This window comes from Eptesicus fuscus, chromosome 17 (genome assembly GCF_027574615.1).
Source record: "Eptesicus fuscus isolate TK198812 chromosome 17, DD_ASM_mEF_20220401, whole genome shotgun sequence".
NCBI lineage: Eukaryota > Metazoa > Chordata > Mammalia > Chiroptera > Vespertilionidae > Eptesicus > Eptesicus fuscus.
The window spans coordinates 3,910,236-3,926,278 of NC_072489.1; the positions used below are offsets into that span (position 1 = coordinate 3,910,236).

Here is a 16,043-nt window from a genome sequence, read left to right on the forward strand (position 1 = left end):
GCAAATATGTCCTCATCTGGGCATCTGCTTTCAGGAGCAGGATAAAGGAGCTATTGAAAATTTGGTCACCAGATTGTATCTTAACCTCTGCTTTCTAGAAGCAAGAATCTCTTCTCAGGACCCTTAGAGGGGCTCAGATCGGAGACAAGTCCTGCCTTGGTGAGGCAGTGGTAAGGAAACACCTCTCCAGCAGCAGTCTTGCCTCCTGAGGGGCTCCAGATCCTGCCACCTACAGACAATGATTTTTCACTCCCTGGTGATACCAGAACTTCCTCTGTTACCTAATAAGACAATGAGAAGCCTTTTAAAATTTCGCTGAGAATGGGTAGAGCTTTTGCAGAGGTTGGGAATTCATAGGGGTTTCCCTGCCAGAGGTTCATTAGTGGAATGCCAGCTGTCTGGCATATCAGGAGCTCCAGTTTTACATCTGAAGGGTGAGAAACAAAACCCTAGAGGTAGAGATGGAGATGAAGGAGGAGGTGGGGGTGGAAGTGGAGATAGAGGTAGAGATGGAGGTGGAGGTGAAGATGAAGGTGGAGGTGGAGGTAGAGGTGGAGGTAGAGATGAAGGTGGAGGTGAAGAGGAAGATGGAGGTGGAGATGGAGGTGGAGATGAAGGTGGAGATGGAAGTAGAGGTGGAGGTGGAGGTAGAGATGAAGGTGGAGGTGGAGATGAAGGTGGAGGTGGAGGTGGAGGTAGAGGTGGAGGGAGAGGTGGAGGTGGGGATGGAGGTAGAGGTGGAGGTGGGGGTGGAGATGGAGGTGGAGGTGGGGGTGGAGGTGGGGGTGGGGGTAGAGGTGGAGGTGGGGATGGAGGTGGAAGTGGAGATGGAGGTGGAGGTAGAGATAGAGGTGGGGGTGGAGATGGAGGTGGAGGTGGGGGTGGAGGTAGAGGTGGAGATGGAGGTGGAGATGGAGGTAGAGGTGGAGGTGGAGATGGAGGTAGAGGTGGAGGTGGGAGTGGAGATGGAGGTAGAGGTGGGGGTGGAGGTGGGGGTGGGGGTGGGGGTAGAGGTGGAGGTGGGGGTGGAGGTAGAGGTGGAGATGGAGGTGGAGATGAAGGTGGAGATGGAAGTAGAGGTGGAGGTAGAGATGAGGGTGGAGGTGGAGATGAAGGTGGAGGTGGAGGTGGAGATGGAGGTGGGGGTGGAGATGGAGGTGGAGGTGGAGATGGAGGTAGAGATGGAGGTGGAGATGGAGGTGGAGGTGGAGGTGGGGGTGGAGATGGAGGTGGAGGTGGGGGTGGAGGTAGAGGTAGAGATGGAGGTGGAGATGGAGGTAGAGGTGGAGGTGGAGATGGAGGTAGGGATGGAGGTGGAGGTGGAGGTAGAGATGGAGGTGGAGGTGGAGGTGGAGATGGAGGTGGAGGTGGAGGTGGAGATGGAGGTGGAGGTGGAGGTGGAGATGGAGGTAGGGATGGAGGTGGAGGTGGAGGTAGAGATGGAGGTGGAGATGGAGGTAGAGGTGGAGGTGGAGATGGAGGTAGGGATGGAGGTGGAGGTGGAGGTGGAGGTGGAGATGGAGGTAGAGGTGGAGGTGGAGATGGAGGTAGGGATGGAGGTAGGGATGGAGGTGGAGGTGGAGGTGGAGGTGGAGATGGAGGTGGAGGTGGAGGTGGAGATGGAGGTGGAGGTGGAGATGGAGGTAGGGATGGAGGTGGAGGTGGAGGTAGAGATGGAGGTGGAGATGGAGGTAGAGGTGGACGTGGAGATGGAGGTAGGGATGGAGGTGGAGGTGGAGGTGGAGGTGGAGATGGAGGTAGGGATGGAGGTGGAGGTGGAGGTAGAGATGGAGGTGGAGATGGAGGTAGAGGTGGAGGTGGAGGTGGAGATGGAGGTAGGGATGGAGGTGGAGGTGGAGGTGGAGGTAGAGATGGAGGTGGAGATGGAGGTGGAGGTGGAGGTGGAGATGGAGGTAGGGATGGAGGTGGAGATGGAGGTAGGAATGGAGGTGGAGGTGGAGGTAGAGATGGAGGTGGAGATGGAGGTGGAGGTGGAGGTGGAGATGGAGGTGGAGGTGGAGGTGGAGATGGAGGTAGGGATGGAGGTAGAGGTGGAGGTAGAGATGGAGGTGGGTATGGAGGTGGAGAAAGAAGTGAAGATGAACATGGCAATAGAAATGTACTCTTCCTAAAGCTACCAAGGGAAGGAGACCAGTAAGGGGGTGTTGTCTTCTCTCCACCATGGGGCCTGGACTAATCTTCTACAGTACATGAATTGCAAATGGCAAAATCCACTGGGCTGGAAGGAATTCTAAGCTAAGAAATTGTAAATGGAGCAGAGGGTCCATGCTGAGAGATCTAATGCAGGCGTCCTCAAACTACGGCCCGCGGGCCACATGCAGGTGTTTTTGCTGTTTTGTTTTTTCACTTCAAAATAAGATATGTGCAGTGTGCATAGGAATTTGTTCATAGTTTTTTTTAAACTATAGTCTGGTCCTCCAACGGTCTGAGGGACAGTGAACTGGCCCCCTGTTTAAAAAGTTTGAGGACCCCTGGTCTAATGGAAAGCCTTCTTCCTAATACATTTATTTAAAACAACAACCAGGGTTTTATTTATCAGTTACAGGACTTTAGCACCTTATTCTTTTCCTTCCATTTAATTCTCTTTAATCATTTTCTCCAGAAGATAAATATTGAATATGTTCAATATCTGAGTGTGGGTAGAGAGAAGACAATTTATCATAGGTATACCTAAGCTGTGGGAGATGGGTGCAGAACATTAGAAAAAAGAGCCAGTAATGAGGGTAAGGATTAAGAGGGAACCTGAGCCCTGGTCAGTGTGGGTCAGTTGGCTAGATGCCATCTGCACCAAAAGCCTGCTGGTTCAACTCCTGGTCAGGGCACATGCTCAGGTTGCAGGCTTGATCCCTGGTAGGGGGTGTGCAAGAGGCAGCCGGCAGATGTTTTGCTCTCTCATAGATGTTTCTCCCTCTCCCTCTCTCTCTTTCTCTCTCTCTCTCTCTCTCTCTCTCTCTCTCTCTAAATGTCAATAAAAAAATCTCTAAAAGAGAGAGAGTGGAGGGGGAGAGAGAGAGAGAAGAGGGAGAACTTGAACATAAAAGCTAGTGTGGGGGCGGTTTTCTTGTCCTGTTCGTTCTGATATTTTAAAGAACAGATAATCTGCTGAATCTTTTTAAGGCACTGGCTCTCAGTCTTGGCTACCCATCCAAATCGCCTGCGGGCTTTTGCGAAGGCCACAGCCGCCTGGCTCTCAGACCTCTGAGGAAGGCTCTCCAGAAGTGGAGGCCAGGCGTGGGTAGTTGAAAAAGCTCCAAGGTGATTTGAATGAGCAAGCCAACTTGAGAGCTATGTCCTAGAGCAGTGGTCGGCAAACTCATTAGTCAACAGAGTCAAATATCAACAGTACAACGATTGAAATTTCTTTTGAGTGTCAAATTTTTTAAACTTAAACTTCTTCTAACGCCATTTCTTCAAAATAGACTTGTCCAGGCCGTGGTATTTTGTGGAAGAGCCACACTCAAGGGGCCAAAGAGCCGCATGTGGCTCGCAAGCCACAGTTTGCCGACCACTGTCCTAGAGCATGGTTCTCAAACTTGAGTGGTCAGTAGAAATACAGGCCTGTCTCCTTTAATTGCCCTTCACTTTATTGAGACTTAAGATGTTGCAGTTTTTACAAATTGAAGTTAAGACCCTCCACCAGCAAAAAGATTAGAACTCACTGTATTGCAGTGATCTGGAACGAACCCACAATATCTGTGAGGTGTGCCTATATTTGGGGGGCTCTTTAAAACACAGAGGGCTGGTTTGGCTCAGTGGATAGAGCATCGGTCTGCGCACTGAAGGATTCCAGTTTCGATTCTGTTCAAGGGCATATGCCCAGGTTGCAGGCTCCATCCCCAGCGGAGGGCGTGCAGAAGGCAACCAATCAATGATTCTCTTTCATCACTGATGTTTCTATCTCTCTCTCTCCCTCTCCCTTCCTCTCTTAAACCAATAAATATATGTATTTTTAAAAGTGGAAAACAAAAACAGAGGGCTGGCCCCTCTCCTAAGGCATATCTGTAGTGGGTCTGAAAATGTGCATCTCCAACATGTTACCTGGTGGTGATGATATTGCTGAGCTCAGGGACCATGGTTTGAGAACCGACATTTTAAGGGAATAAATGTTGTCTGCTTTTTCCATGAAAACATGCGTGTATATTCAATCTATAGACTTGACTAGCCAGTGTGTCTCTCTCTTGTGTGCACCTGGAAGCCACGTGTGCACGTGGGGGTGAAGGGAAGAGTAAGACCAAGTGAAGAGGGGGTACAACGTGTAAGTTCACATCAGAGAGCCTCCCACTTCTATCTCCACTTGTTTTGTTCAAGTTGTGACTGAGGAACTGTGTTCATTTTCGGTCCTGTCCTACCCCTGACAAAATAAGCCATAGTTATTTGCAGATAGAAAGATAATTTGCAATATGAGTAGTCATGTTTTCTCTACTCGTGCACCAGAGTCTGGGCTGCCCCTCTGGAGCCAGCAGGCTCTACCTTGAAAAAGCCCCAAAGAGCATCCCAGTGTCAGAGGTGGCTGACTGAGGAACTAACCCTGCTGGTAAGGAGGTGGTGGAGGTGGATCGGGCCCTTCTGCAGGCATTAGTAAGTCCCCTCTCCCTGACTCCCCACCCCTGGAGTGAGGTCAGGAAACCAGAAAGATAAAGTTTCAACATTGGGTTTCTGTGTGTGTGTGGGGAGGGGGAGGGGGGGGGAACGGCCGCCCTGAGGTGCACATACACACAGAAAGAGGAAGTTTGAAATCCTGGAGTGGATCAGAGTGGTCAACCTCTTCCTGACCACCCCTCAGGGCTCCAGCAGAGCCTGGGTTTAAGGGGCCTGCAGCATCCCTTCTCTCCTTCCCCCATCCCAGCCTCAGAAAGACCAAGGACCCCAAGACAACTTCCCTGGGACAAGAATCAAATAAACCCGAATCCTTAGCTCTTCCTCTTTTTCTGAGTCCACCCCCAAAAGGTTCACAAGAACCATAACAGGTTAACAAGGAACTGTGCCCTAAGGAGGAGGAAGGAGGCCCGAGCCACATCTGGGTTACAGAAAGCATTTCCAGTTTTCGGAAGATCACCGATGATTACATTCAGTCACAGTTAGTGAATGTTTTCTGAAATCACACACATGCACATATACACATGTGAACACGCAGGATGTTCCTTCTAGATGTAGATCATTGGAAGCTGACGTGGTAGGCTGAGGCTAAATCAGAAGCTCTCCGTGTTGAATGAGAGGCTGTCAATAGCATTAAAACTTGGGAGCTCTGTTCTGCCACACTTTACAAATATTCAGATTATATGGTCTTTTGTTACCTCCACATTTTTAACATTATCTTGTGGGAAGCAGGAGGTACCTGCCAACACTTCCTCCTGTGTATCCCTGAGCTTCCAGGAAACGTACATCATGCTTCTTCTGTTCTACCTCTCCCTTTAATTGGAGTCTTCCTATCAGATGTAAAACATGCTGTGTCTTTTCTTTAATCCTCACCCAAGGATATGTTTTTATTGATTTTTAGAAGAAAGAGAGAGAAAAAAAACACCTGTGTGAGAGAGAAACATTTATCGGTTGCCTCCCATACACACCCCAACTGGGGATCAAACCCCCAACCTAGGTATGTGCCCTGATGGGAAATCAAACCTGCAACCTTTTGGTGCCCTGGAGAACACTACAAACAATTGAACCACCGGGCCAGGGGTATGCTTGTGTCTTGATTCACTGCCTGACTCATTGATATCCACCCTCCATTTTCTCATCTCCCATTCAGATTAATTTGCCTCTTGTCCCAGAGGAGTTGTCTTGGGCACAGCTGGTCCTTGGGTCTTTCTGAGGCTGGGATGGAGGGAGGAGAGAAGGGATGCTGCAGGCCCCTTAAACCCAGGCTCTGCTGGAGCTCTGAGGGGTGGTCAGGGAGAGGTTGGCCACTCTGATCCACTCCGGGATTTCAAACCTCCTCTTATATTTGATACTATCGGCCACTCTAGCCTTCTTGTTTCCTCTTTCCATTTACCTCCCTGGCAGCTCCTTCACACGCTCATCCTCTCCATGGCATTCAACGCCAGTCCTCATGATTGACTCCCGGCCTTCTTCTCTTCTTGCTCACTATCCTCGCCCCCTCAGGCCTAGCCTAACTCATCCTTACTCAAGGCTTCACGTCATCACTGTCGGATTCATCTCTTACCTATCTGAGCTCAGCTCTGTTTACCCAACTGCCAACTCAACATCTCTTTTGGGGAGATCAAAAGCCTTCAAACTACCTGCTCTCATGATTTCCCCCCTCAATCCCTGCCCTCTTTCCATCTCATGAACCGGCACCAACATCCATCCTTATCCATAAGCAAGAACCTATGGCTTTCTCTTGATGGCTCCCTCTGCTTCACTGTCCACGGGGTCTTTCAGCAAGTTCTGTGCACCGAATTTCCTAAACGGTCCTCAGATCCTTCTTCTTACTATTCCATGACCATCACCCACATCCAGCCTCTACCAGCTGCCATGTAGACGGCTCAAGATGCCATTATGACCATGCCACCTCTTTGCAGAAGCATGCCAGAGGCTTCCCCTTGCACTTGGGACAAAGACAAGATGTTCAACCTGGGTAGATGGCTGCACTAGGTTTGGTCCTTTTGCAGTCCTCCCAACTTCTAATAACTCCTTCTTCCTTGTTTTTCCAGCAGCACTGGCCTTTCCTCAGTTTCTCCAACTCAGTCTGTTCCCTCTTTTCACAGGACCCCTGCACACCAAGTTACCTCTTACTGAAATATTTCTTCCTAGTTAAATTTATCCTCAGCTCAAGAAGCAGTTCCTTAATTATTAATTTCTTGTCTTAATGAATTCTATCAACTCATTTTGTAATACTATGTATCCATATCGATTTGTATTATATGCGTTGATCATTTTGCATTTGCTTACTGTTAATATTTCCATATTACAATGGCTAAATCTGTAAGGTCCATTGTGTTGCCAGTGCTAGTACAGTGCCTGGCAACGAATGGGCATGCAATAGATATTTATTGGAGAAATAAAGGAAAGACATAAAGAAGCGTGAGAGGGAGTGAGGAAATGGGGAGAGAATAAATGAATGACTGCTCACATGTATATTCCACTTCAGAATCATTGGAAACAGGCCAGTCCATGGGAAGACAGTCTACCTGAATTCACTCATTCATTCAACAAATATTTGTTTGTTATTTATTCATTATTAAAGTAGCATACTTTTTTTTCTGATTATGAACATAACTGTTCCATTTGGAAACCATGAAAAAAATACCCCAAATATAAAAGAGAAATAACCAATTTACCTTTCATTCCACAGTCTAATGATGAACTACTGTTACAATAATTTGGCATATTTCTTTACAGGCTTTTTCTATGCATATCCTAGCTAATAAAAGAGTAATATGCAAATTGACCATCACTCCAACACACAAGATGGCTGCCCCCATGTGGTCAAAGATGGCTGCACCCATGTGGACACAAGATGGCCACCACAAGATGGCCAGCAGGGGAGGGCAGTTGGGAGGGACCAGGCCTGAAAGGGAGGGCACTTGTGGGCGATCAGGCCTGCAGGGAAGGGCAGTTGGGAGGGACCAGGCCTGCAAGGGAGGGCAGTTGGGGGCGATCAAGCCTGCAGGGGAGGGAAGTTAGGGGTGACCAGGCTTGCAGGGGAAGGGCAGTAAGGGGCAAACAGGCTGGCAGAGGAGTGGTTAGGGGGTGATCAGGCTGGCAGGCAGAAGTGGTTAGGGGCAATCAGGAAGGCAGGCAGGTAAGCAGTTGGGAGCCAGCAGTCCTGGATTGTGAGAGGGATGCCCGACTGCCCTGGAGGGGTCCCAGATTGGAGAGGGTGCAGGCTGGGCTGAGGGACACCTTTTCCTCCCCCCGAACCCCATGCACAAATTTCATGCACTGGGCCTCTAGTATAGTATATACTGTAAGTAGGATCATTGTATGCTTCTTTCTATTAATGATATATTATGAACATTTCCTTGTGTTAAAAATTCCTTGAACACTTTGCATTTACATTACTAAAATGCATTCTATTGCATAGATGTATGTCATTTAGACATCTTTCCACTCACTGTTGGGTATTTAAGGGCTGGCCACTTTGTCATTTCTATATATATACGCTTTGTGAGGGCCCAGAGAGAAATAGGGTAATGCAGAGACTCTGGTAGGAGGTGGACTTTGGGAAAACAGGAGGCAGCTTTTTCAAGTGGCTGAAGAGAACATTTATTTGCTTTCAGGTTGCTGAGCCTGGGGAGGTGTCCTCAGAATGCAACATGTTGTCAATCAAGGTAACAAGCTCTCATCTCTCAAGTGTCCACCTGCTCCTCGGGGCGGTTTGGCTTCAGCACACCTAGCCTCCACACCCGGGCAAGCGAGCACCTGAGGCTTTTTGGCTCTGCCTCGCAGATCGCCCCTGGCCGGGCGAGGACCTGGAGCTGTGCAGCCAGGCGCCGCCACTTGCCAGCAGCAGAGCCCCGCCCTCCTCTCCCCACCAAGCCCCGCCCCGAGGTTCCCAGAGGTTCTCCTTCGGCCCCTCCCCCGGGCGACCCCGCACGTCTTCCCGCCCCCTAATTAGCCCCGATCCAGAACTGCAGGCCCCGCCCCGCAGCCAGGGCCCCGCCCCCGCAATCCGGGCCCCGGGGTTGCCCCGCCCCGCTCCGCCCCGCCCCGCCCCGCCGGCCGCTCGTGAGGCGCAGGGGCGGTGCCCTGCGCGATGACGTGAGCGGGCGTGCGCGGTGACGGCCCTCGTCCCTGTTACTCAGCGGAGCGACCGAGGCCGGACGACGCGGTCCCAGAAGCCGAGCCGTGGGCAGCGCTGGGTAACGGCTGCGGCGACCGCCCGGACAGCGCCGGTCCCCGCGGCGGGCTCCCCTGTCGCCGTTCGCTGTGCTGCCCGGTAAGCGCGGGGGACGCCGCAGGGCCGGGCCGGCGGCCCCGCCGTGTTTATGTTATTGTGCCGCCGCCGCCTTCCCCTCCGCCGGGACCCCCTCCCGCGAGTGGGGGCGGGAGCGCGCGGGGTAGGGGGGGCGCGTGGCGGGCGGGGGCCGTGCGGGAACAATTGCGGCCCGGAAGGCGGGGGCTGGCCTGCGGCTTGTGGCTGTGGGACCCCTGCGCTCCCCGGCCAGCGCCCTCCTTTTGCCGCCCCAGCTCCGCCCTCCCGTCCTCGCGCGGGTCCCACGTCCACGTCGAGAGGGGAAAATGGAGCGGGGGCGGGAGGGGTGGCAAGTTCTGAGACACTTTGAGGAAGGTCGGGCCCGGGGCGCCTCGGTGGCCCCGCCGCGCCCCGGCTGCCACCCCCGCGGTGGGCACCCGCGGAGAGCGCTCGGGCCACCCGGTCCCAACGCCGCCCCCTCCAGGGACCGTGTTTTGTTTCTCGGTGGTTTCTTTGTGTTAACGATCTGGCGAGCGCGGCGCCGAGCTCGGCTGGGGGCCGTCAGCTCCGGCCGCGGGGAGCCGGCCTTGGCTGGGCGGAGGTGTCCATCAAGCGCGGCGCAGCTTCCGTGGACGGCGCGCATTTCTCTTGAGGTCACTCACTGGTGACCTTTTGACTCTTTCACCCCAGCCTCCCATCTCTTTGTCTCGCACTTGTGTTCCAAGCCTTAGGTGGTAAATCCAAGTCCATTTTTAAGTATTTTGATTCACACTTTTCATTTTAATTTCTGAAAGTTCCTCATCAGATGTTTACATGCTGAGTGCCTGGTACCAGATAATGTCCAGTTGTTACTATTTTTACCCTTGAAATTCAGTGATCTTTCCAGTAGAATTCTGATCTGTCAGCCCCTAGTGTTTTAACAAGTACCTTCTTGGCAATTAGCACATCTGCCTATTCATTCATTCATTCATTCATTCAGCAACTGTTCAGTACTGGACCCTGGTGGAGAGTGTCAACCTTGATTGGTGGCACCAATTTAAACACCAACAGGAAGGAAACTATCCTCAGTTTGGGGCGCAGTGAAGAAGGAAAGTTTATTCGGTGCAAGCAGCTCAGTTGTGCTACAGCAGGCTGGGAAAACACGCCGCTGTGGGCAGCTCTGGGGCCAGGCCCCTGCCCGGCTGGTCTGCTCTGTGCTGGTGGCCCCCTGTGCCGCTCTGCTCTGCTCTGCTCTGGCCTGTGCTGCTCCACACCGAGGTGGGCTCTACTCCCCACTGGGCGTCCCAGCTCACCTTAGATTGTCCGTGGTGAGCCAGAGGGAGCTAGCTCACAAAGAAGTCCCTGCCCCAGTACCTGATTGGTCTGTCCTTATGCAAATTAGGGCTCAGAACCTTTGAAGTTTGGCCCAAAAGGCAATGTCCTGATAGGTCACAATGGAACTGCCCAAAGCTCTGATTGGGTGGGGAAAGTCTCAGTACTATTGGTTGGAATGGGATTGCAGGAACTCCTTTATAAGGGCTGGCTCAGATGGCAAACAGTGAGGCAGGCAGTTCAGTGTGGGCCTCTCCTGAAGGGCAGTTGGTGGGAGGGAGGCTTCTACTTTTATTATTTGAGCCCAGTTAGCCACCAGGATCCCTTCTTAGTAGGTGTCTTTTATTTTCTCAGGATTCACCAGAGTTCAAGGGTAAAGAGAAATATCCTTTAATTGGAGAGGATGTTTTAAAATATAACAGATGTGCCTTTTTAAAAATTTGAATTAGGGTGAGATTGGTTAATAAAACTATGTAGGTTTCAGGTTAATTCTATAATATATCATCTGCATGTTCTATTGTGTGGTCACCAAGTCCAGTTTCCTTACATCACCATTTATCCTCTCCCGCCTCCCCCACCCCCCTTCCCCTCTGATAATCACCATACTGTTGACTGTGTCTGAGTTTTTGTTTTTTTGCTTATTCCTTTCACCATTTTTATCCAACCCCACTATCCCCTCCCTCTGACAGTTGTCAGTCTGTTCTCTGGATCTATGTCTCTGGATCTGTTTTATTTATTAGTTTATTTAGTTCATTAGATTCCACATATGAGTGAAATCATGTGGTACTTGTCTTTCTCTGACTAGCTTTTTTCACTTAGCATAATATTCTCCAGGTCCATCCATGCTGTCACAAAAGGTAAGATTTTCTTCTTTTTTATGGGCAAGTAATATTCCATTTAACTCAAACAAATATAAGCACCCAGTGTTCACTGCAGCATTATTTACAATAGCCAAGATTTGGAAACAGCCCAAGTACCCATCAGTAGATTAGTGGATAAAAAGTTCTGGTACATTTACACAATAGATGTACCTTTAAATAAGGTGATTTTACAGGGTCGTTACTATTTTTACCTCAGAAATTCAGTGATCTTCCCATCCACTTCTGTTACCCCAGTTGTGAGTATGTGAAACATAGTTTATTCTTATATTATTATTTATTATTTCCCATAGACACAACTGTAAACCTACTTTTGCCCACACTGTATAAGTGATGTGTGTTAAAGAAGATAGCATTTCGCTCTGGGTCATTTTACTGTTTTTTTAGTAGTAGATCTGGGAATTATAGTGTAATGTTATATTAGAAAGTTGAGTTAGATTGTGTCTAAGTATACAACAGCTTTTATTTATCTCCAAATTTTACTTTTCAGTGTTATAGCCTTACAGTCATTTGTAATGTTTACCTCAGGTTTTCCTGCAGTGGATTAAGCCTAGGAGGTCAGATGCTGTGAGTGAACAGTTTGGTTCTGTGCCTGACAAAAGCAAGCAGGCAAAGTGGGACTTCTTTAAGGACAGCTTCTTGCATCTGTGACTCCAGCACCTGGCCTGGGATAGTAGCAAGTGTCCAGTAAAAGTCAGTGGTGCAAAGCTCTTTACAACTGATGATATTTAAAATAAGCCTTAAAAATATAATGTTCTCTGTAAAGTTTTAGAAGCCTCATGCAACCTGTCACTTTCAAATGAATAAATGATCAGTTCACGTATATTATCTGTCATGGCAGTAGTGGCTTTTGAATTACTTCACTCTCACTTATGTTTTTGTTACTTTTAAACCATTTACTATCCTAAAATAAAACCTTGTCTAAAATGTATGTCTTTGTGTATCTGTGTATTTTCTTTCTCCGTCTGTCTCTTACACACACACACACACACACACACACACACACACAGTGATATTTCAATAGGGGTCTAAAGTGATTTGTTATCCTTTTGTGAAAAGTTTCCAATGACTCCCTTAAGTGGAAAAGTTGGAACAAAGGAAACAAGCTGTATAATTTCCAACAATATTTTAGAAACGTTTAATTTTAAATTCTTTTACTAATACTGTTGGTGAAGCCCATGGGCCTCAAAGTCAAAATAATATCAATTTATCCAAGTTACATTTTATTTGCAGTCGCTGTGTAATAAATTTTAGCATTTGTTTTTGGATGTGAAAGAATTGGGGTGAGCTTATTATCTGATGTAGAGTACAAATAAAGAAGTAAGAAAATGATACTTTATTAAAATAATGGATGAAAATCTTGAGGTACTAAACTTTTAGTTAAGGTATGCCAGATTCCAGTAAGGGTTATTGATACAAAGCCTTTGGCAGTAGCTCACTGTCAGGTAGTGGTCAAATCATATTTTGGGGTGGGTTCTATTTTCTGTTTTTCTTTTTTTAAATAACAGCATTGTTAAGATATACTTTGTGTACCATAAAATTTACCCTTTTAGAGTGTGCATCACCACTAATTCCACAACATTGTCATCACTCCAAGAAGAAATGCCCATACCCACTAGCAGTCAGTCACTGCCCATTCCTCTTTAAATTATGTTTCTAGGAAAGGATAGCACTGATTCTGTTAGTAAGTTTATTCCATTAGTGTGCTTGAAAAGGGCTCTCTTTAAGTGTCCTGGCAGACTTAGATCCTGGGAGAAGGGCCACTTGAAAAGGAAATTAGTTTACGAATAAATTCTACCAAAATTAGTAAGGTTAGAATCTTCACTATTATGGAAATAACCTTGTGAAAGATACTAAATGCTCAGTGAAACAACTTGAAGTAATTTAAGTTACCAGTCAAACTATCCTAATAGTCATTCTTGTAGTCTCCTTTGTCATTAAATTGAGTTTTGACAAATTTTAGTCATGTAGGTAAGTTGAAATGCTTAGTGGCACCTGTAGAAGTTTAACATCTAACATTAACATGCCAGCTCTCTAGAGGTCTCAGGTCAAGTCAGTGGTATGGATAGTGGCCTTTCTGATTTATGTAGTGCAAGGAAGTCGTAGCCACACAGCTTTAGATATGAGTGATTGGCCTATTTCAGTGAGCGGTGAAGCTTGTTGCCTGTTATGGTCTCTTTACCTGAACTTTGTCTTCTTATTCTAATTCAGATTGAATTGAACTTTGATTTCAGAAATATGTTCTGAGTCAACAGACTTGACTACCAAAAAGATTACAGAAATCTATACTAATAAAAGCCTAGGTGGTCCTTGTGCCCTCGCAATGGCGTCACAAGATGGCCACCACAAGATGGCAGTGCTCACAGTGGGTGCGGGGCCCGTTGGCCGCTCCGTGCAGTGAGACCTGGGGGTCCCCTGGCTCCACATGGCAGGGAGGAGGCAGGTCTCAGCGGAGGAGGTGGGTCGCATCAGGGGAGGGCAGTTGGGGGGCGATCAGGTCTGCAGGGGAGCAGTTAGGCATCAATCAGGCTGGCAGCCGAGCCAGCAGTCCTGGATTGTGAGAGGGATGTCCGACTGCTGGCAGTAAACTGGCAGTCAGACAGTCCCCCTAGGGGTCCCAGATTGGAGAGGGTGCAGGCCAGGCTGAGGGACACCCCCCTTCCCCCCCCTGCACGAATTTTGTGCACTGGGCCTCTAGTATTGAAATGAGAGCCCCTCTATCATTCAGGGTGGTAGGTGGAATCAGATCTAGGTTCACTTCTTAGTTCTGTCATCGGGACTTTGTCATCAACAAGTCTAGAGCCTTAGACAAGTTGTTTAGCCTTTTTGGATTTAGAACTCTAACTGAGGCTGTTGGAACTTTTTTTTTAATAGAAAGATGTTTCACCAGATAGGTGGTTCTCCAGAAAACATACTGGGACAAAAAGAGCCTTATTTAGGTGATAATCAGAATCTCTTGTCAAGAACAGCAATGAAAGTTGGACTTTTTGTAATTTTCAGAAGCAGAGTAAATTGTTGAGTCAGATATTTTCTGTAATATTCATACTTCTAAAACAAATCAAATGCTTCACTGTAAGCTAGTTCTTTCAAGGACACATTTTAGGCCTTCCACTAACAAGATTGTACTCAGAGACTTATTAATGGAAGATGTGAAAATGAAGAATTTAGTAGTCTCAAGGAGCTTCTGATCAGGGATGGGACTTAGGCACGGCTAAACAGTGAATACATGTTCTTTGAAAAGCTTTATGAGAGGTCTTCCCCCAAACAAACTACTGCACATCTCTGGGCAGGCCAAATTTCATTGAAATTCAGTTTTTAAAATTATAGGTGAGTGTGATAAGGCCTTTTCCAAAAATCATTAGCTGCCATTCTTTTTCAAAGTGGTGGGTTATATCACACTATAGCAAATATACACAAATATATGTCTATGTATCCTATTACCCTTTGGTTAAAATCTGCCCATTCTTTAGAAAATTAAGGAGCCTAAAGTTAATAGTGGTTGCTAGGATGGGCTTTAGGATCAGCCCTGAATAACTACATAGCATACATAAGCTAGTTTAGATTATGTAACATCTTTTGACCTGTTTTATTATCTGTCAGATGAGAATAATAATAGCACATAATCTCACAGGGCTGTGGGGTTTGAATAAGGTACTGCATGTACAATGCCTGGAACACTAGATGTAAGTATTCAGGAAATTTAACTATTGTTATCACTTATTATTTTTAACTTGGAACAAATGCAAAATGCCAAGTAAATTTAAAACCAATTTTATGTACCGGATACATTCACAGTTGTTTCCCTCTGCATCTCTGAGTTTATTTAAATTTAATTATCTTATCTAAATTGACTGAAATGATTTAACATTTGGGGCAGTAATCCTCTCTGCCTGAAAAATTGGAAATGTTCCAAAAGCATATATTAAAAGGGAATTTTTTTTTTGCCACATTCTCTGTGACAAAGTTGTTTTGCCACTTTACCTCTCCCTACTGCAGAGAATTGCTTGAGCTTTCCTCAGTTTATTTTGATAGCTGTCTAAAGGAATGGGAATCCGGGAGCTTTGTCACGTGCCCACATTTGAAGAAAATGGAATGCTGTCTCATCTTTTAAAATTAATCTTATTGGGATCTTTGATTCTATGTGAAGATCGAAAATTTTTCAGAGACCTTATAACCCCAGCAGTTAATTAAGCATTTTCCAGAGGTCTAGAAAAATGAGGAAAGTTATTTATAAGTAACATCTGGAAAGATCGTCTCTGTTTTTTTAAGTTTTCTGTGTGGTGTTTCTATTGTTATAGTGATACATCAGATTTCTTGCTCCTCCTTGAGATAACAACTATGAAATGATGCTGGCTCTGCACAGGAAATATTTATTGAGAATAAGTATGAACAGGTATTAAGTGATGTGAGGGCCAGTCAGTCTCTACTTTCAGTGAGTGTAACTTGATGAGAGGCAAGGACAAACATAAGTGCCTTTATGTTCTAACAAAAGGAACCAAATATTGTGAGGTTATTTCATTAGGAATTTCTTTAGTCATCAGGACTGATAGCTGGACTTGGGGGCATTTGGGGACATCAAACTATGCATTTCTGATTGCTGAGAGGCCCAAGCCCAAACATATTTCTGGGGGCACTAAGGGAAAAAAAATAGCTCCTCCTTTTGAAATATACTCAGTAGATAAACCACAAAATAACGATGTATTCTCTCCTAATTTCTAGTTAAAGTTGAGAGTGTGGTACAGATTACTCAAAATCTAGTAAGAAAAGGCAAACCTTATGGTCACCTCAAATCCATCTTGGAACGCAAAAAGGTATCAAAATAAGTGTATGAAAAGCACATAGTAGAAAAGATGCTGCTCAAGTACTAACAAGTCCTCACACTTCAGTGTTGAAGCTCTGAACACATACGACTAACTCTATGCTGGTAGCACTTTCTTAAGCCTTTTTCTTTTCCTGAGAAGAGGGGGCTTCACTGCTTC

General features: G+C 47.0%; 2 protein-coding genes across 3 annotated transcripts in view; one reads left to right on the plus strand and one right to left on the minus strand.

Moving 5' to 3' along the window:
- Positions 1–513: 513 nt before the first annotated feature.
- The window catches only part of LOC129152085 (basic proline-rich protein-like), a gene marked incomplete at its 3' end in the record, with an annotated part of 50,787 nt that continues 35,257 nt past the window's right edge, over positions 514–16,043 (minus strand). The window contains exon 2 of the mRNA XM_054729329.1: positions 514–2,134. Within this exon, the coding sequence (XP_054585304.1) occupies positions 514–2,134 (1,621 nt within the window). The remainder of the gene's footprint in view (positions 2,135–16,043) is intronic.
- The window catches only part of MAPK8 (mitogen-activated protein kinase 8), a 139,936-nt gene continuing 132,664 nt past the window's right edge, over positions 8,772–16,043 (plus strand). The window contains exon 1 of one of the 2 annotated variants that reach the window (XM_054729292.1): positions 8,772–8,899. The gene's annotated coding sequence lies outside the window, so the exon portion shown is untranslated. The remainder of the gene's footprint in view (positions 8,900–16,043) is intronic. The other variant, XM_054729291.1, reaches the window with a different exon arrangement.